At 47.6% G+C, this 20,518-nt stretch overlaps 1 protein-coding gene across 2 annotated transcripts in view; it reads right to left on the bottom strand.

Moving 5' to 3' along the window:
- Positions 1 to 3,472: 3,472 nt before the first annotated feature.
- Positions 3,473 to 20,518, bottom strand: part of ss18 (SS18 subunit of BAF chromatin remodeling complex) — a 90,558-nt gene continuing 73,512 nt past the window's right edge. For both annotated transcript variants that reach the window (XM_078215622.1, XM_078215621.1), the window contains 3 exons: positions 13,403 to 13,522; positions 10,915 to 11,042; positions 3,473 to 7,539 (listed from right to left, as the gene is read on the bottom strand). In XM_078215622.1, coding sequence (XP_078071748.1) covers positions 7,528 to 7,539; positions 10,915 to 11,042; positions 13,403 to 13,522 — 260 coding nt within the window. In that variant the 3' untranslated portion in view covers positions 3,473 to 7,527. The remainder of the gene's footprint in view (positions 7,540 to 10,914; positions 11,043 to 13,402; positions 13,523 to 20,518) is intronic.

Here is a 20,518-nt window from a genome sequence, read left to right on the forward strand (position 1 = left end):
CGAATTGGAGGGGAATTTAGCCACACAGTCATAGGTGTAAAAGGAGTATAGTAGGGGGCTGAGAACACAGCCTTGTGGGGCACCAGTGTTGAGGATGCTCGTGGAGGAGGTGTTGTTGCCTATCCTTACTGATATTCATCCTTCAATCCAACATTACAAATTAGAAGTAGGAGTAGGCCACTCAGCCCTATGCCATTCACAGAACGGTAACAGCACAGGAGGCCATTCAGCCTGCTGTGCCTATGCTAGCTCTTCAACAGCAATTCACTTGGTCCTCCTCTTCCCCCCCCCCCCCCCCGCCCGCCCCGCCGCAAATGCTCCTTTTCAGATAATTCCCTTTTGAAACGCCGCAAATGCTCCTTTTCAGATAATTCCCTTTTGAAAGCCTCGATGGAATCTGCCTCTCCTATAGTCCCAGGCAGTGCACGCCATCTGGTTGTCATGTAGCTGTGGGATCTTGCTGTGCACAAATTGGATGCAACAATTCCTACATGGCGACAACAATGCAAACAATACTTCATTGGCTGCAAAGTGCTTTGAGACATCCTGAAGTCACGAAAGGTGCGAAAGAAATGCAAGTCTTGCTTTCTTTTCTCAGTCCAATTTCTTCGTCAGTAATAAAGCAAGGTGAGTGTGTTCAGCTGCACAATGGGGTCATTCAGGAAAGCCTGAACAAGCGCCGATTTCACTAGACATAAAAATGGCCAAGGGCGGACCTAACAGAGGTCTTAAAATTATGAAAGGATTTGATAGGGTAGACAGAGAGAAGGTGTTTCCACTCCAGATAGTCACTGATAAATCCAACCAGAAATTCGGGAAAAACCTCTTCACAAAGAGAGTGGTGAGAATGTGAACTCGCTGCCAGAGAGAGGTGACCGGCGCAAATACGATAAGAGGAAGGTGGATGAACACATGACGGATGAGGGATCCTGCGTACGCTTGGCCTCTTTGTTTCAGTCTAGGCAAATGCTTCATTTTATAATATTCCTGCCTCTGTAATTACATTTAAATGCTAGACTGTAAGGGTTAACTAACTCCGCTAACTTTTAAATGGACTACATTTTAAAACTCAGAAGGCTGCTGGGTTAGCGGAAAATTAACCACATTCCTGAAAAGTGCACAGCAAGCTAAACAAGTTTTGATAACAACAGCTGCAAAACCGGTTTTCTCCGGATAGACAGACCACGAAGGACACACAATAACCAGATAAGAATTAAAATATAGTTTGGAACTATGCATTCAGCTGGCAGTTTTTTGTTTTTCCAGTTCAGTGTGTCTCAGTACCGTACAGGGACCGGCTTAGCAGCCAGTCTCCACATTTGCTTTTTCTCTCTTCGTTTCTGCAATAATATAATTTTAAGTTCTGTTCAATAAAAGAAATTCATTTTTAGAATGGTACACGTGCTGTCCTCGTCTATTCAAAAGGAATGAATGGACCCTACAACGGATATAGGAATAGAAAGATAAGAGCATATAGCAAGGTGCAGGAGCAGGCCTTTCAACTCCTCGAGCCTGCTCTGCCATTTAATATCATGGCTGATCTGATTATCACCTCAGATCTGCATCCCACCTACCCCCGATAACCTTTCACCGCTGATAACCTTTCACCGCTGATAACCTTTCACCCCAATGCTCCCTAAGAATCTATCCACCTCTGCTTCCTCTGCCTTTTGAGGAAGAGTGTTCCAGAAACTCATCACTCTCAGAGAAAAAAAATCCTCCTCATCTCCGCCTTATATGGGGACCCCATATTTTCAATCAATGACCCCTAGTTATAAGTTCTCCCACAAGAGGAGCCATTCTCTCCACATCCTCCCTGTCAATACCCCTCAGGATTGTCAATGTTTCAACCAAGTGGCCTCTTACTCTTCTAAACCCCAACGGACACAAGTCCAACCTGTCCTCAGAAGACAATCTACCTCATGAGGTCCCCTTATTTAAGGACAGATATCACACAGGAGGCAGTTCAGGTAAGGTTCACTAGGACGATCCCTGGTATGGAAGGATTGTCTTATGAGAAAAGGTTAAACAGCTTTAAAGTGTATTTACTAGTGTCACAAGTAGGCTTACATTAACGCTGCAATGAAGTTACTGTGAAAATCCCCTAGTCACCACACTCCGGCACCTGTTCAGGTACACTGAGGGAGAATTTAGCACGGCCAATGCACCTAACCAGCACATCTTTCGGACTGTGGGAGGAAACTAGAGCACCCGGAGGAAACCCACACAGACATGGGGAGAACATGCAGACTCCACACAGACAGTGACCCAAGCCGGGAATAGAACCCGGGTCCCTGGCACTGTGAGGCAGCAGTGCTAACCACTTAAGAGTCAATCCCATTCCTGCAGGTTTGGAACTACAGGCCAGACCTTCCCAACCAACCAGATGAGGTTTTGATGACGATCCCAGAATTTCATGGTCACTGTTACCAAGACCAGTTTTTAGAGTGATCGAGGTTTACAGCATGGAAACAGACCCTTCAGCCCAACCTGTCCATGCTGCCATTTTTTTAAAAACCCTAAACTAGTCCCAATTGCTCGTATTTGGCCCATATCCCTCTATACCCATCGTACCCATGTAACTGTCTAAATGCTTTTTAAAAGACAAAATTGTACCCGCCTCTACTACTGCCTCTGGCAGCTTGTTCCACTCACCACTATGTGTGGAAAAATTGCCCCTCTGGACCCTTTTGTATCTCTCCCCTCTCACCTTAAACCCTCTGGTTTTGGACTCCCCGACCTTTGGGAAAAGATATTGACTATCTAGCTGATCTATGCCCCTCATTATTTTATAGACCTCTGTAAGATCACCTCAGCCTCCTGCACTCCAGAGAAAAAAGTCCCAGTCTATCCAGCCTCTCCTTATAACCCCTTCCAGATTTATTTAATTAATCGAGTTTCAATTCGCCATCTGCCATGACCGGATTTAAACCCATGTTCCAAGATCATTAGTCCAGCCTTCTGGGTTATTCAGCCAGTAGCGTCACCACTGGGGTGGCACAGTGATTAGCACTGCTGCCTCACAGCGCCAGGGACCCGGGTTCGATCCTGGCCTCGGGTGACTTTCTGTGTGGAGATATGTTCTCCGTGGAGTTTCCTCCGGGTGCTCTGGTTTCCTCCCACAGTTCATAGCCATGCAGGATAGGTGGATTGGCCAGGCTAAATTTCCCCTTAGTGTCCCAAGATGTGTAGGTTAGAGGAATTACCAGGGTAAATATGTGGGGTTACCGGGACGGGGCCTGGATAAGATGCTTTGCCACAGGGTCGGTGCAGATTCGCTGGGCCGAATGGCTTCCCTTCTGCACGGTAGGGATTCTAAGACATTAAGACACTCTACTACGGGACCCTTACCCCGTTCTAAGACAAGGAGGTAAAGGGGACCGAGGTGCAGCGGGGTGCGTGCCCTGCTTCAGTAACATGCTGAGAGAATGTCTCTACTGACCCCCACTGCAAGACAGAGACGATGAATATTCAACACAAGTTTATAAAAATCCAATACATTACACGTAAATACTGTCCCAAATGGAAAACACAGAATAATAATTGAACACACATTTGCCATACACAATTCAATGTCTAACGCACATTATTCAGAATGAAGAGATGTGGCAGAGTGGCTCTCAATACTAATTATGTAACAAATGAGCTAACTGGCCAACACACTCATAGCAGTGTTCCTCTGGGAACGAGGGCTACACATTTTCCTTAACCAATCCCTCCATCAGTTGGCATTCCACAGACACCGTGCAACACTTGGAATTTTGCATCTTTTGTTTTTTTTGAATACAATGTCAAGTGCAGAGACTCAAGAGTTGCAGAATAATGACCATTGCGTAGGGGTAACACTGCGAAAAAAACTGGAGCCAAATCAGAGGACAGGAGCACCGTGTGCTGTCCCGTGGACTTCACTGCCCAGTACAAAACGTGCTTAGGATGACCAACTCCGGAAGAGAGGCCGGCTCGGGTCACGCTCCCAGGGAGGCATTGGGGAAGAGCACGAATGCCGCTACGCCAAGTTCAATGTTCGCTTCCCTCCCGATGGTGACATTGCTGTTTGGGTGCCGCGTGGGGAGCAGGGGAAGAATAGCAAGGTTAAAAAAAGCAGTGGCTGGTCGCACAAGCATCTATTATTCAATAGATCTCCAGCTATCTCCTTCAGAGACAGCAAAACAAGAAAAATAATTACTGCACGAGTTTCCAGATTCTGGTCAGGCCGGGAGAAAGATCAGCCATGTGAACTCACGCAATTTACACATTTCACCTGGCTGACTAATGATTAATATTAATTGCTTTTGGAAAAATACAGGACATTATTGGTGACTATTTCTGTGTGTGTCTCTGTGGCTGTTTTTAAAGTTTTAAAGTTTATTTAATAGGGTCACAAGTAGGCTTATATTAACACCGCAATGAAGTTACTAGTCGCCACACTCCGGCGCCTGTTCGGGTACACTGAGGGAGAATTTAGCATGGCCAATGCACCTAACCAGCACGTCTTTCAAACTGTGGGAGGAAACCGGAGCATCTGGAGGAAACCCACGCAGACACGGGGAGAACGTGCAGACTCCGCACAGACAGTGACCCAAGCCAGGAATTGAACCCGGGTCCCAGGCGCTGTGAGGCAGCAGTGCTAACCACTGCGCCACCATGTGTGTGTCTCTGCGACCGTGTCTGTGCGCCTCTGTGACTGTGTCTGGCTGTGCGTCTCTGTACATCTTTTTTAAGTTGAGCAATCAAATCAAAGAGCTTTGCCCCGAACAGCTGAGTCATCGAGGTTAGCGAGAGCGGGAATGTCAAGCTTGGTTTCAAAATCCTGTAGGCTGTAAGAGAAAGAGGCAAGAGGATCCTGGGAAAGGAGGGCTAGACAGCAGGAAACTACAAAGAGTTCTGATCGAAACCAGTGAGGGAGGAGGATGCATGCAGTGGAAGCAGGCAGTAGTTCACCTTGTATTGACAATAGAGGAAAGCTTAGAGAGACTGCGAGCGAGAGGGGGAGGATCAGCTACCAGCTGAAAACAATTCTCTTGGACCCTGTCGTGCACACAATACAAAACTGTACAGTTAACTCAATGTTTCCTGAAAACAACTCAGCGAGTGGTTCAGCTCCAGAAACAAGGCCCAAGTCTGATTGGGTGACTAGGGATTAGCAAAACAATGTGATATTGCCAACATCAACCAAGGACAACTTGAAAAAAAAAAGTGCTCGCTATGGCTGGTGATGTGTTACAGTTGAGCAGGGAGTGAGAGTTGCTGTGGCAACATGCACTTGTACATTCCAATTGCAGCCTGGTGCCAAGGATAGACTGATGGCGGCTACTCGACTTTCACAGGATGCGGGTGTTTATTACCCATTCCTAATTACCCTCGAGAAGGGGGTGATGAGCTGGCTTCGAGGCTATTTCAGAGGGCAATTAGTGGGTCTGGAGTCACAGACTGGGTAAGGAGGGCAGCTTTCCTTCCCTAAAGGACATGAGTGAACCACATGGTAACCGAGGGACTTACATGGTCACCAGCATCCAGACTAGCCTGTCCAATCCCTTACCTGTTTAATTCATTGAATTTAAATTTCCCCCAAGCTGCCCATGGTGGGATTTGAACTCAGTCCCTGGATCATTTAAAGTTTATTTATTAGGTGTCACAAGTAGGCTTACATTAACACTGCAATTAAGTAACTGTGAAACTCCCCTAGTCGCCACACTGGCGCCTGTTCGGGTACACTGAGGGAGAATTTAGCATGGTCAGTGCACCTAACCAGCACGTCTTTCGGACTGTGGGAGGAAACCAGAGCACCCGGAGGAAACCCACGCAGACACGGGTAGAACGTGCAGATTCCGCACAGACGGTGACCCAAGCCGGGAATCGAACCCGGGTCCCTAGCGCTGTGAGGCAGCAGTGCTAACCACTGTGCTGCCTCATTTGTCCAGGCCTTTGGATTACTGGTCCAATAACTCTGCTAACCTCCCCCCCACCAGCCCCCGAAGAGGGAAGAAAACAACCCCTGAACAACGTCCCTTTGTTGAAGTGTTCTTTTGCTCGAGTCAACAAGCATTTTAAAAAATTACGCTTCCACACAGTGTTATTCAACTTGAGCATGTTGGATCCTTGTAATCTCAGGAAAATATATCTTCCGTGTAGAGGGACATGGTGGTGGTGTTTTCTGTCCCACTCTCTGATACGGCAAAGCAGGTCACCGAGTGATTTGCTGCACTTTGGAGGAAGAGTGGCGGAAATGGGGCCATTTGGATAAGACTTGCAAAGATGGGCTGAATGGCGCCCCCTGCTGCACTGGATGATTCCAAATAGTATTTCACTGTGTCATTCCAAATGGACACTATAGAAAAAACACTCCCGTGATTCTGGGGAACAAAGCCAAATTTTGTATGGATAGAGATGAAAACCTACAGGGATAAAGTTGGATAACGTTCTGCACCATCCCACCTCACTGGGGTGGTGCAGAAATTCGACTGGTCAGGGGTCCATTGTGAGGTTAACTGGAATGGAAAGGAGATATTTGACCCACAGTTGTAGAGGCCAGAGAGGGGAATGAGTGAGACGGCGGATGTTTGAGGACATTAAACGTGTTCAAAGTCACATTCCCCACTCTGCCTCTCTCTGTACCCTCAGCTCCCTAAACAGCAGTTTCACCATGGGAGGGACTGGCTACCATAAAAGATGGAAACAATTGTTGTCCAAAAAAACAAAGTGTCAATCAAGTTGACCAACGTGCAGGATAGGCACATTGGGTGGAAATTTTAAAACAAAACAACTAAAGACATTAATCTTCAGGCACGAGAGTCACAACATTCCCGAGCCATTTGATTCAATTCTGGAAATGAGTTTGGCCAATAATGTTCAATAAAGTCTTGTAAGTACAATGTCCAGTGTCCATGAACTCTTGAAGCAAAAGTGTTCTTATCAGTAACAGATGATCCTTCAACACCCTGCTCCCTCGGTTAGCTTCAGTGCGATCTTGAGGGAACAGCAAACTGTCTTGAGCTCAAGGGATCCAAGTTTCAGATACCAGAACTGGCAGGGCACTAGAGAGAGGGTTCCACCACAATGACAGAATCCTCCGGGAGGTTATACGAGAGAGCGCAGTGCAGAGCAGAGAGTCAACCCCGGAGTGGTCAGGCCACAGTGTGGGTCTTCCAACACCCCCGCCCCACACACACATCCCAAAAATGCAAGAGGGCATTTTGTCAACTCTTGGGTCAAGCCATGACATCCTTGATGCTGCACAGTGACTCAAGATGCACTGCCCAGTGACAGGGTCGGGTAATTGTTGGAAATATGCCGGACATGATTTGGGGGGGGGGGGGGGGGGGGGGGGGCAGCGGTCTGGCTAATCTGGTCACCACGCTGGTCAGAAACTAGCAGTGCTTCTCTGTTGCAGCTCCCGTAGACGGCTTGGTTCTCATTGCGTCCCTCTGACGGTGGGCGGGTGGGGGTGGGGAGGGGGAATCTAGAAATGTAAAAACTTTCTGGGTGATCCAGTGAGTGACCAGGTGCATCCTGAGCTCTGCGGACAATTCATTGCATGTTCTGTGGAGACAAAATACCGATAAAGCTTTAGAGCAGATCAAACTTTGATCAGATTTCTCATTAAACAAGCGCGTGGAGCAGGGCACTGCTTCTCTTCAAAGATACACCTTATTAAAATGTTACTCGCTAAAGCAATGTGCCGAGTGTAAACACTCTCGTTCACACGTACGGAAAGAATAGAATGATCAACACTTACCTGCGATATCTTAAGTGGATCTTTGACTACATGGTTTCTTTTCACCTCTTCTGTTGGTCAGTGCCTATTTTGTCCTCTTCATGCCAACTCTCCAGCACTTACAGATTGGAGCCCTGTCTCACTTGCTTACTTTTTCACTCCTTAACAGCTCCTGTGGCTCTCTCTCTTTCATCCTCTGAGTCCTGGAGCCCACAAAGACTCAGCATTCTGCACTCTTGGTCATCCCCGAGTACTCGAGGAGGGCGTCTGGACCTACAAGCGCAGTTCTTCTCATTTCCCCTTCCCGCACTCCTGGATTACTTGACTTCTCCGGATTTCCATTCCCCACTCCAAAAGGAGAGCTCCAGACCAAAAATGGAGCAAATCCCGAGTTTGGTGCTGGGAGCATTCTTTATCCAAGAATACGCAACTTTTATTTAACAGAGGAAATCAGCAGTGATTCCCACATGTGGGGCAGCGGTGCTAACCACGGTGCCGCTGTGCTGCCTCACAGCGCCAGGGACCCGGGTTCAATTCCCGGCTTGGGTCACTGTCTGTGTGGAGTCTGCACGTTCTCCCCGTGTCTGCGTGGGTTTCCTCCGGGTGCTCCGGTTTTCTCCCACTGTCTGAAAGATGTGCTGGTTAGGGTGCATTGGCCATGCTAAATTCCCCCTCAGTGTACCCGAACAGGCGCTGGAGTGTGGCGACCAAGGGATTTTCACAGTAGCTTCATTGCAGCGTTAATGCAAGCCTACTTACAGTCACAAACTTTAAAACTTATCCTGTCACTTGTGGATAAGAGTAAAATACATATACCAATCGCAAGCTAAAATCTCATGAAGTCAAGGTAAGTAGAAAATGTCAATTATCGGCAATTTCCCACTATTCACAGGTTGAAACTTTATCCATTCCACTGTAGGGGGGTCTTGGGTTCCCAGTCCATATCCATACAAATTCTGGCTTTATTCCCCAGAATCATGGGAGTGTCTTTTCTACAGTGTCCACTTGGAATAACGCAGTGAAAAGCTATTTGGAATCATCCAGTGCAGCAGGGGGCGCCATTCAGCTCATCTTTGAAAGTCTTATCCAAATGGCCCCATTTCCGCCACTCTTTCTCCAAAGTGCAGCAAATGCTAATTTGTTGGAATGTTTTGGAGTGAGCATCAATGTTGGGGAGATGGAGTCGGGGGGGGTGCTTGGTGGTGTTGGCAATCACTTTAGGATGTAGCACAGGGGGTCTGCAAATACTTAACACGGGACTCACCTTTAAAGCCTAATTTTTTTTTTGTCAGCAAAGGCAACTTTGCTCACCTTGGGAAAGGTTCAAATCCAGAACAATCGAAAGAGCGGAATCTGAAATGTTACTCGGAGAGTTAATTGAATCCAATGTGGTGGACTGGGTACTTTTGGCAGTGTTAAACTTTATTATAGGAGACACACGGCAGAGCAAAGAAAGCGTCTCAGTCCTTCACGCCATCATTTGAGGTTCCACAACAGAGTTTCTGTTCCCCAAAATGGAAATCTGCAATCAAACTGGAGAGTTTCTCGGTGGGAGTGGGACTGGCACGCGAGTAAGTTGAGCTTCTTTTGATGCCTCGCTATATGCCTCTCCCTGGTGTCGCTGTGAAGTCTAACAACTGCGGGTTCATCCCCTTCAGGCCAATATCAAAAACTGAGACAAAACCTGGCTCTGTCTTGGAGTTGTACAGCACATAAAAGGCCCTTCGGCCCATCGAGTCACTGACAATAACTTCACCGAAAAAACGCGCTCATCCCATTTTCCAGCACTTGTCCCATATCCTCAAATTTTATATTTCTTTTTATGATTAGACAAGTTTGTTCAAATACAAATAGAGTCAGAGGTTTACAGCATGGAAACAGGCCCTTCAGCCCAACTTGTCAATGCCACCCTTTTTTTAAACCCCGAAGCCAATCCCAATTGCCCACATTTGGCCCATATCCCTCTATACCCATATATTTATGGGCAAAATATTCATTTTGAAATCGAAGTATGGGAGATTTATTTCTAATAAAGCAGCAAAAACGTCTTATTTATAGAGACCAATTGTGGTATGTGTGCTATCTCATCCACCTAAAGAAGAAAACCTTAAAAAAAACCTGACAAAAATTGGATCCATCGACCTTATTTGCTCCCTTCAATATCTCAAAGGTTTCTGTCAAGTTGCCCCTCAACTTTCTAAATTGCAGTGAACACAATGCTCGTTTGTGAAATCGCACCTTGTAATTTCACCGCCAGATGCAGGTATCGTTCTAGTAAATCTACATTGCACTCAGCCCAAGGTGAACAGACATTTCCTCAAGGTGTGGTGTCCAGATCGGCTGACTGTAACCCCAGTTGTGCCACCACCAGGGCTTTGTATCACGGAAACATAAGACCTAGGAGCAGGAGTAGGCCATCTGGCCCCTCGAGCCTGCTCCGCCATTCAATAAGATCATGGCTGATCTTTTCATGGACTCAGCTCCACTCACCCGCCCACTCACCATAACCCTCAATTCATTTACTGTTTAAAAATCTATCTATCCTTGCCTTAAAAACATTCAATGAGGTAGCCTCAACTGCTTCATTGGGCAGGGAATTCCACAGATTCACAACCCTTTGTGTGAAGAAGTTCCTCCTCAACTCAGTCCTAAACCTGCTTCCCCTTATTTTGAGGCTATGCCCCCTAGTTCTGGTTTCACCCGCCAGTGGAAACAACCTGCCGACTTCTATCTTATCTATTTCCTTCATAATCTTATACGTTTCTATAAGATCACCCCTCATTCTTCCGAATTCCAATGAGTATAGCCCCAGTCTACTCAGTCTCCCCTCATAAGCCAACCCTCCTGACTTTTCCCAGTTCTGATGAATGGTCATCGACCTGAAATGTTAACTCTACTTCTCGCTCCACAGATACTGCCAGACCTGCTAAGTATTCCGGCATTTTCTGTTTTTATTTCAGATTTCCCGCCTCGGCTGTCCTTTGCATTGTCCCAGCATTCCATTCGCTTTTATGATCATTTCCTGTAAGCATTCTTGACATTTTACTCATGTGAGCGTGTGTACCTGGGACCCTCAACTCTCTTTGGATTTTTTGAGTCTTCCTCCTGTGTGTTACTAAGCACAGCATTGTGTTTCACTCCCATGCTCTACAATCCTGTTCGTGAAATAAAACTGATTAGAGACAGCACGCATCCCATACCTGGTCATACCCATAAGGCCTCTGTTGCTGTTGTGGGGGTCCAGGTTGGGGTGGTCTGTAACCTCCGTACTGCTGTCCTTGACCTTGCGGGTAGTTTGCGTACTGGTTCGGAGGGGGTTGTGATGAACCTGCAAACAGAATCATATTTCAATCATTCAAAACCCCAAGACCATACCGTACTTCCCACTTTTCTGTTCAAGAGGTGAAATCCAGTAGAACCACCTCACATAGAATGGTCACCGCACAGGATGTGGCCATTTAAAAAAAAATTCATTCATGGGACATGGGCGTCGCTGGCTGGGCCAGCATTTATTACCCATCCCTAGTTGCCCTTGGAGGGCAGTTGAGAGTCAACCACATTGCTGTGGCTCTGGAGTCACATGTAGGCCAGACCGGGTAAGGACGGCAGATTTCCTTCCCTAAAGGGACATTAGTGAACCAGATGGGTTTTTCCAACAATCGACAATGGTTTCATGGCCATCGGTAGATTCTTATTTCCAGGTCATTTTTATTGAATTCAAATTCCACCACCTGCCGTGGCGGGATTCAAACCCGGGTCCCCAGAACATTAGTTGAGTTTCTGGATTAATAGTCCAGTGATAATACCACCAGGACATCGCCTCCCCATTTGGCCCCTTGTGCCTACGCTATTTCCCTAAGGAACAATTCAACTAGTGCCCCTCTCCCGTCTTCTCCCCATAAAAAAACACACTTCCTTTTCAGTTAATAATCCAAATATTGGATTGGAAGCGGCACGGTGGCATAGTGGCTAGCACTGCTGCCTCACAGTGCCAAGGCCAGGTTCATTCCGGCCTTGGGTCACTGTGTGGAGTTTGCACATTCTCCCCGTGTCTGCGTGGGTTTCCTCCGGATGCTCCGGTTTCCCCCCACAGTCCAAAGATGTGCAGGTTAAAGGGATTGGCCGTGCTCCCTTAGTGTCGGGGATTAGCTAGGGTAAATATTTGGGGTTACAGGGAGAGGGTCTGGGTGGGATTGTTGCTGGTGCTGGTTAGATGGGCCAAGTGGCCTCGTTCTGCACTGTGGGATTCTATCACTAGCAGGGTAAATACATGGGGTTACGGGGTTAGGGCTTGGGTGGGATTATTGTCAGTCAGTGCAGACTTGATGGGCCAAATGGCCTCTCTGCATAGTCGGGATTCTATGATTCTACCCGAGGGATTAGGGAATAGAAGGTTAGGATGATATATTTGCACAAAGCCAGATGGGAGGCAGTTCGAGTACAGCAGAAACACCAGCATAGATTGGCTGGGCCGAATGGCCTGTTTCTGTGCCATATAACAAATGCAACCCTTTTGTAATTTTATTTATATTGTTACATTATTGCTACTATCGCTACAATATCGAAACGGATAATGGAGACACTGGAGAGGGGGCACAAAGAGATTTACAGGGGGGGATAAATTGGAAAGGCTGTGTCTCTTTCCGATTGATGTGGAGATGCCGACTTTGGACTGGGGTGGGCACAGTAAGAAGTCTCACAACACCAGGTTAAAGTCCAACAGAGTTATTTGGTAGCACGAGCTTTCGGAGCGCTGCCCCTTCATCAGGTGAGTGGAGAGATAGGTTCACAAACAGGGCATATATAGACAGAGACAGAATTGGAAGATAATGGTTGGGATGCGAGTCTTTACAGGTAATCAAGACTTTACAGGTACAGACAATGCGAGTGGAGAGACGGATAAGCACAGGTTTAACTTGTGATTTTCCCTCTCTCCACTTGCATTGTCTGTACCTGTAAAGACTTGATTACCTGTAAAGACTCGCATCCCAACCATTATCTTGCAATTCTGTCTCTGTCTATATATGCCGTGTTTGTGAAACCCACCTCTCCACTCCCTGATGAAGGAGCAGCGCTCCGTAAGCTCGTGATTCCAAATAAACCTGTTGGACTTTAACCTGGTGTTGTGAGACTTCTTACTGTCTCTTTCCTTTGGAAAAGGAAAGGCTGAGGGGATGATCTGAAAGAGGTTGTTATAATTATGAAAGCTTTTGATAACAGTTCGCACAGACAAGAGTATTCCCACTGGTGGCGAAAAGCAAAACTGGAGGCCATTAATTCAGATAATCACTGAGAAATCTTCACCCAGAGAGTGGTGAGTATCTGGAATTCACCACCACAGGGAGAGGTCCAGGTGAATAGTATAGCTGCATTTGAGGGAAAGCCAGCTAAGTACGTGAGGGAGAGGGGGATAGAGGGTCAGGGTGAGATGAGGAAAGGTGTGAGGAGGCTCGAGTGAAGCACAAAACACCAACATGGACTGATTGGGCCGAATGGTCTGTTTCTGTGTCTTATACCCTATGTAAAAGGGCTAGCAGAGGTCCAGCGGGCTGAATGGCCACTTTCTTTGACCCTACTCACCATTGGACACCAGGATCAACATTTTATTCACTTAAAAGTACGGCAGCAATTTACAAACCAGGGTGAATCCTTGTCAGCTTCCTCTGGGCCTAATGATTACTTGCTTACCATAACCCTGCTGCTGTGTGGGATAGCCCTGTGGAGTTGTGTATTGCTGCTGTGGGTAGCCCTGTTGCTGCGGGGGTCCTTGCTGGTAGGTGTCTTGCTGCTGGTTATATTGTGAGTTACCTGCAAAGGAAGCACAGCACCAATCTCAACATCCCCATTGCAAAGCACAAGACAACTGATAGAGAGAGATCAGGGCACAGGGAGAGACAGAGAGAGAGAGAGAGAGAGAGAGAAACCAGGGCACAGGGAGAGAGAGAGAGAGAGAGAAATCAGGGCACAGGGAGAGAGAGAGAGAGAGAGAGAGAAATCAGGGCACAGGGAGAGAGAGAGAGAAAAAGAAATCAGGACACAGGGGGAGAGAGAGAGAGAGAGAGAGAGAGAGATAAATCAGGGCACAGGGAGAGAGAGAGAGAGAGAGAGAAAGATAAATCAGGACACAGGGGGAGAGAGAGAGAGAGAGAGAGATAAATCAGGGCACAGGGAGAGAGAGAGAGGGGGAGCACGAGAGACAGACAAAGAGAGAGAGAGGGGGAGCAAGAGAGAGCCAGACAAAGAGAGAGGAGGAGCGAGAGAGAGAGAGAGAGAGGCAGACAAAGGGAGAGCGAGAGAGAGACAGACAAAGGGAGAGGGGGAGCGAGAGAGAGAGAGAGGCAGACAAAGGGAGAGGGGGAGCGAGAGAGCCAGAGAAAGAGAGAGAGGGGGAGCGAGAGAGAGAGCCAGACAAAGAGAGAGGGGGAGCGAGAGAGAGAGCCAGACAAAGAGAGAGGGGGAGCGAGAGAGAGAGCCAGACAAAGAGAGAGGGGGAGCGAGAGAGAGACAGACAAAGAGAGAGGGAGAGCGAGAGAGAGACAGACAAAGGGAGAGGGGGAGCGAGAGAGAGAGCCAGACAAAGAGAGAGAGGGGGAGCGAAAGAGAGAGCCAGACAAAGAGAGAGGGGGAGCAAGAGAGAGAGAGAGAGAGGCAGACAAAGGGAGAGGGAGAGTGAGAGAGAGACAGACAAAGGGAGAGGGGGAGCGAGAGAGAGAGAGAGGCAGACAAAGGGAGAGGGGGAGCGAGAGAGCCAGAGAAAGAGAGAGAGGGGGAGCGAGAGAGAGAGAGAGAGGCAGACAAAGAGAGAGGGGGAGCGAGAGAGAGAGGCAGACAAAGAGAGAGGGAGAGCGAGAGAGAGACAGACAAAGGGAGAGGGGGAGCGAGAGAGAGAGCCAGAGAAAGAGAGAGAGGGGGAGCGAGAGAGAGAGCCAGACAAAGAGAGAGGGGGAGCGAGAGAGAGAGGCAGACAAAGAGAGAGGGAGAGCGAGAGAGAGAGCCAGACAAAGAGAGAGGGAGAGCGAGAGAGAGACAGACAAAGGGAGAGGGGGAGCGAGAGAGAGAGCCAGACAAAGAGAGAGAGGGGGAGCGAAAGAGAGAGCCAGACAAAGAGAGAGGGGGAGCGAGAGAGAGACAGACAAAGGGAGAGGGGGAGCGAGAGAGCTAGACAAAGAGAGGGGGAGCGAGAGAGAGAGAGCCAGACAAAGAGAGAGGGGGAGTGAGAGAGAGACATAAAGGGAGGGAGAGAGAGACAGAGAGACACTAAAAAGCCGAACATTAAAACAAAGGATTTGCCCAGACAAGTCCTGCGTCAAACAATATTTAAAATTGTAGATTTACAGCAACCCTGCAAAAGAAAACTAAACACACACTCACTGTTACAACACAAACTGGAAGGTAGCTAGGCTAGATGAAATAAAAAAGACATCTACACATATAAAAAAACCCATCAGGAAGCAGCTGATACACAAGCTGTGCATACCAAAACCTGGACCCAAGGGGTGTGTGCGTGTTAATCTTTTCTATTATGAGCGATATGGATGTATTTAGGTTTCCAAAGCAATTTTTCTTCTTTAAAGTTAGAAATGTTAAAGCTATTTTGCAAGCATTGGCAGGGTAATTATTAATTTTGTAGCTACTTTGACCGTGGGACAGCCAGCAACTACTGTTCTACAGGAGCTGTGCAGTGAGGGGGGGGGGGGGGGGGAAAGATGGAGCTTGACTCTCCCCCCACCCCGAGTTTTTATTGGGGGGGGGGGGGGGGTGATGGGGGAATGAGGTGTGTGTATGCTGTGGTGAAGGTATATATGTATATACCTCCTTCGAAGTAATGGTGTGTGGATTCCTCGTAAGGCCTATCAAAGCCTTGGTCAGTGTACGATGGCTGCTGATAACTGTAGTCATTAGGCCCTACGTCAAACAGGAAAGAGATTAATGGCCTTTTAGCTACAATAGTTCAAACGTTACGTGAAAAATCCTGCAAACGCAAAACTTCAGCATTTTTCTTTTCAAGATTAAGAAAATTCCTCAGGTTGTAAGGAACTTGTGACTACGTACCTAATCTCCCAGCAGATCAGGGCACCAAACCACAACTGTCTGCTCCTAATACACAGGACATGTTTCTGTTAGCGAAGCATAGTTCAGATGGGCCGAATGGCCTATTTCTGTATTGTAGATTCTTTGCATAGCTGCTCAAATTATAGAATCCCTACTCGTGCAGGAGGTGGCCATGTGGCCCATTGGATTCTGAGAGAACATCTCACCCAGCCCGATTCCCATAACCCCACATATTTACGCCGCTAATCCCCCTAACCCACACATCTTGAGACAGCAAGGGGCAATTTAGCATGGCCAATCCACCTAATTTGCACAGGTGGCACAGTGGTTAGCAACTGCTACCTCACAGCGCCAGGGACCCAGGTTCGATTCCCGGCTTGGGTCACTGTCTGTGCGGAGTCTGCACGTTCTCCCCGTGTCTGCGTGGGTTTCCTCTGATTGCTCCGGTTTCCTCCCACAGTCTGAAAGACGTGCTGGTTAGGGTGCATTGGCCGTGCTACATTCTCCCTCAGTGTACCGAACAGGCGCTGGAGTGTTGCAACTGGGGGATTTTCACAATAACTTCATTGCAGTGTTAATGTAAGCCTACTTGTGACTAATAAATCAATTTTAAAATCATCTTTCAGACTGTGGGAGGAAACCGGAGCACCCGGAGGAAACCCACGCAGACACGGGGAGAATGTGCAAACTCCATACAGACAGTGACCCGAGGCTGGAATCGAACCCGGGTCCCTGGCGTTGTGAGGCAGCGGTGCTAACCACTGTGCCACCGTGTCTACACTCCTGCAAGACTCTTATTTTCAGCTCAAAAAACAAAAAGAAACTCTTGGGGTTTTTTAAAATCAAATACCAGCTACAGGAAAACTAAACAGACAATAGGGCAGGAAAACAAGAGAGAGAAAAGATATTACGCTCCCACCACCATTAGGTCCAATTACGTTTTACTGACTAAAGATGCATTCCTCCCCACCTCCCCTTCCCCCGCCACCCACCCCACCCCCCCCAACCCCGGTGGCCACCTGTTGTAACAAAAGTCAACAGGGGGCTAAATAACAAATCAAAGTTATTTGAGGTTTATTGTCAGTAAATGAACTTTGATATCGCACAGAAAGCTAAAATCTCAAGAACAATGAACACACAACTCAGGAGCAGGAAGAGGCCATTCGGCCCCTCGAGCCTGCTCTGCCTGTCAATAAGATCATGGCTGATCTGATTGGAACTCCAACCCCACACTCCCGCCCGACCCCCAATAACCTTTCACCCACTTTGTTAATCAAGAATCTATCTAGCTCTGCCTTATTTAACAAAGACTCTGTTTCCACTGCCTTTCGAGGAAGAGAGTTCCAGAGTCTCGCCACCCTCAGAAACATTCTCCTCACCTCTCTTGAAAATAGTCACCCCCTTATTTTTAAACAGTGACCCCTCGTTCTAGATTCTCCCACACAAGGAAACATCCTCTCCACATCCACCCTTTCAATACCCCCTCGGGAGCTTATATGTTTCGAACGAGTTGCCTCTTACTCTTCTAAACTCCAGTGGACACGAACCTAACCTCACAAGACACCCTGTCCAAACCAGGCATCAATCTGGTAAACAATCTCTGAACTGCTTATGACTTTTCTATTCACCACCTACGAGATAGAACAGCTATTTCCAAAGCCAGCACAGGTGTGATGGGCCAAATGGCCTTCCTTCGATGCTGTAAGACTCTGATCCATTACATATTCACATTAGGGAAAATGTTCTAATGCCAACAACAACTTGTATTCATAAAGCACCTTTAAAAGTGCGCCACAAAAACGTCATAAAACAAAATTGGACAACAAGCACACTTGCCTTTCTCAATCGGGGTATAGATTACAAAAGCAGAGAGGTCATGATGGAGTTCTATACAACTTTGGTGAGGCCACAGCTGGAGTACTGTGTGCAGTTCTGGTCGCCACATTATTAGAAGGATGTGGACACACTGGAGGGGGTGCAGAGGAGATTCACCAGGACGCTGCCTGGGATGGAGCGTTTAAGTTATGAAGAGAAGACTAAGGGGCGACCTGATTGAGGTGTTCAAGATTATGAGGGGCATGGACAGAGTGGATAGGGAGCAGCTGTTCCCCTTAGTTGAAGAGTCAGTTATGAGGGGACACAAGTTAAAACTGAGGGGTGGGAGGTTTAGGGGGGATTTGAGGAAAATCCTTTTTCCCCCCAGAGGGTGGTGATGGTCTGGAATGCCTGGAAGAGTGGCGGAGGTGGGTTGCCTCACATCCTTTAAAGAGCACCTGGATGAGTAGTTGGCATGCCCTAACATGCAAGGCTATGGGCCAAGTGGGATTAGGTGGGCAGGTCAGGAACTTTCATGCGTCGGCACAGACTCGATGGACCTCTTCTGCACTGTAGTGTCCTGTGATTCTGATTCTGTGAACAAATGACCCAAGAGGCCATGGAGGGATTTGATACCTGAACAATGGACATTTTTACATCAAACGGAAGTATTGCCCAACTCTGAGCCACTTCAGGCCAGCCAGCCCAGCAGTGTGGGTTGTTAGAATGTAACCAATGATAAATGATGTGGTGGTCAGCTGACCCAGTATGCATAGGAAGCAAATGGGAATTGGCAAAAGCTTTTATGGCCCAGGGTATGGCCTCAAGTGTTGGAGTAATGAAGTTTCTTTATTAAACCTTTTTCCTTGATTTACTTTCTGAAGTAAGCTCCTTTTATTGTTTGCAACTGAATTATTCCTTCTACTGGATCAACATGGGTAAGTGTGCACACAGTAAGTGGGGATGGGGGGGAAATTTCACAAAATCACACAATGGAAATATGATGCCAATACTTGCTGGATGCAGGACAGAATATAGAGAGCAAAGAAAATTACAGCACAGGAACAGGCCCTCCAAGCCTGCACCGACCATGCTGCCCGACTGAACTAAAACCCCCTACCCTTCCGGGGACCGTATCCCTCTGTTCCCATCCTATTCCTGTACTTGTCAATACGTCCCTTAAAAGGCACTATCTGCTTCCACTACCTCCCCCGGCAGCGAGTTCCAGGCACCCACCACACTCTGTGTAAAAAAAACTTGCCTCGTACATCTCCTTTAAACCTTGCCCCTCGCACCTTAAACCTGTGCCCCCTAGTAATTGACTCTTCCACCCTGGGAAAAAGCTTCTGACTATCCACTCTGTCCATGCCTCTCATAATGTTGTAGACTTCTATCAGGTCGCCCCTCAACCTCCGTCGTTCCAGTGAGAACAAACCAGGTTTCTCCAACCTCTCCTCATAGCTAATGCTGCGTTTGTATTTGAAGGCTTCATGGATCCCTCGGCCTTCCATTTAGCCCAGAGCAGTGTGAAGACTGTTGAAATGTACTGAGATAATGTCATCCTGTGTGATTCGTATGGCTGGGAGTGGCTTTGACATTTTGCAGCAACAATCGGAACAGCTGCCCAGGACGGTTATTTTAGGCAGAAGATGTCATGCGGGTTGTGTGGAAAGTTTGTTACACGGATCATATCATCACCTTGGAAACTAACATGAGTTACAACAACTAGATTTAGCAAAATACCTCCACACCTCCAAACTAATCAGTTCACAGGAACACACTCCGATAAAGTTCTACACTCTAAACTGAAAGTCTGCCTTCATGACATGATATCTCTAAAAAAAAAACCCGCAGAAATAGGGCCTGTGGGATTGCGGTTAGTACAGACTCGGTGGGCTGAATGGCCTCCTTCTGCACTGTAGGGATGCTATGACTAAACGAGAACTTTGAAACGTTGCTCCTAAAGTTGGGAGAGGCCAAGGCTTATTGAATTTTGAAGTACACAAAACATTTGAGGACAGACACTGGGCAGAATCTAAAGTTTATTTATTAGTGTCACAAGTAGGCTGATATTAACACTGCAATGAAGTTACTGTGAAAATCCCCGAATCGCCACTCTCCGGCGCCTGTTCGGGTACACTGAGGGAGAATTTAGCACGGCCAATGGACTTAACCAGCACGTCTTTCCGACTGTGGGAAGAAACCGGAGCACCCGGAGGAAACCCACGCAGACACGGGGAGAACGTACAGACTCCACACAGACAGTGACCCAAGCTGGGAATCGAACCCGTGTCCTTGACTCTGAGAGGCAGCAGTGCTGACCACTGTGCCACCTGTGCAAGTTAGGTGGATTGGGCCATGCTAAATTGCCCCTTGCTGTCTCAAGATGTGTGGGGACAACAGGAGCTGGGGTGCCAGGATCACAGAGTGATCTTGGCCACAAGTAAGTAATGTGGGTGGGGAGGGGTGCAGGGGGATGGAAGCGAGGCTGGAGAAATGACTGTCTAAATGAATTTCAGGTTGAAAGTGGGATAGATACGGACGGTGCGCGAGGGCAGGGTTATGGAAACGGGATTTGAGGCTCTTTAAGTCACACAAACTTAAAATCCACAAACTGGGAGACACCAGGAGGTCAAATGGAGGCTGTGAAAAATAGTATCCAGCCACACCACGGCGTGACACTTCAAGAAAGAATGCACGTGACTAATAACAGAAAATGCTGGAAAAACCCAGCAGGTCTGGCAGCATCTGTGGAGAGAGAATATAGAGTTACCGTTTTGTGTCCAAAGGACCCCTTTTCAGAGAGATTTGAAGAGTCGCACTGACTCGAAACGTTGGCTCTATTCTCTCTCCACAGGTGCTGTCAAACCTGCTGAGATTTTCCAGCATTTTCTGTTTGTGTTTCAGATTCCAGCATCGCAGTTAAATCTAACAACT

Source organism: Mustelus asterias, chromosome 7 (assembly GCF_964213995.1).
Source record: "Mustelus asterias chromosome 7, sMusAst1.hap1.1, whole genome shotgun sequence".
Taxonomy (NCBI): domain Eukaryota; kingdom Metazoa; phylum Chordata; class Chondrichthyes; order Carcharhiniformes; family Triakidae; genus Mustelus; species Mustelus asterias.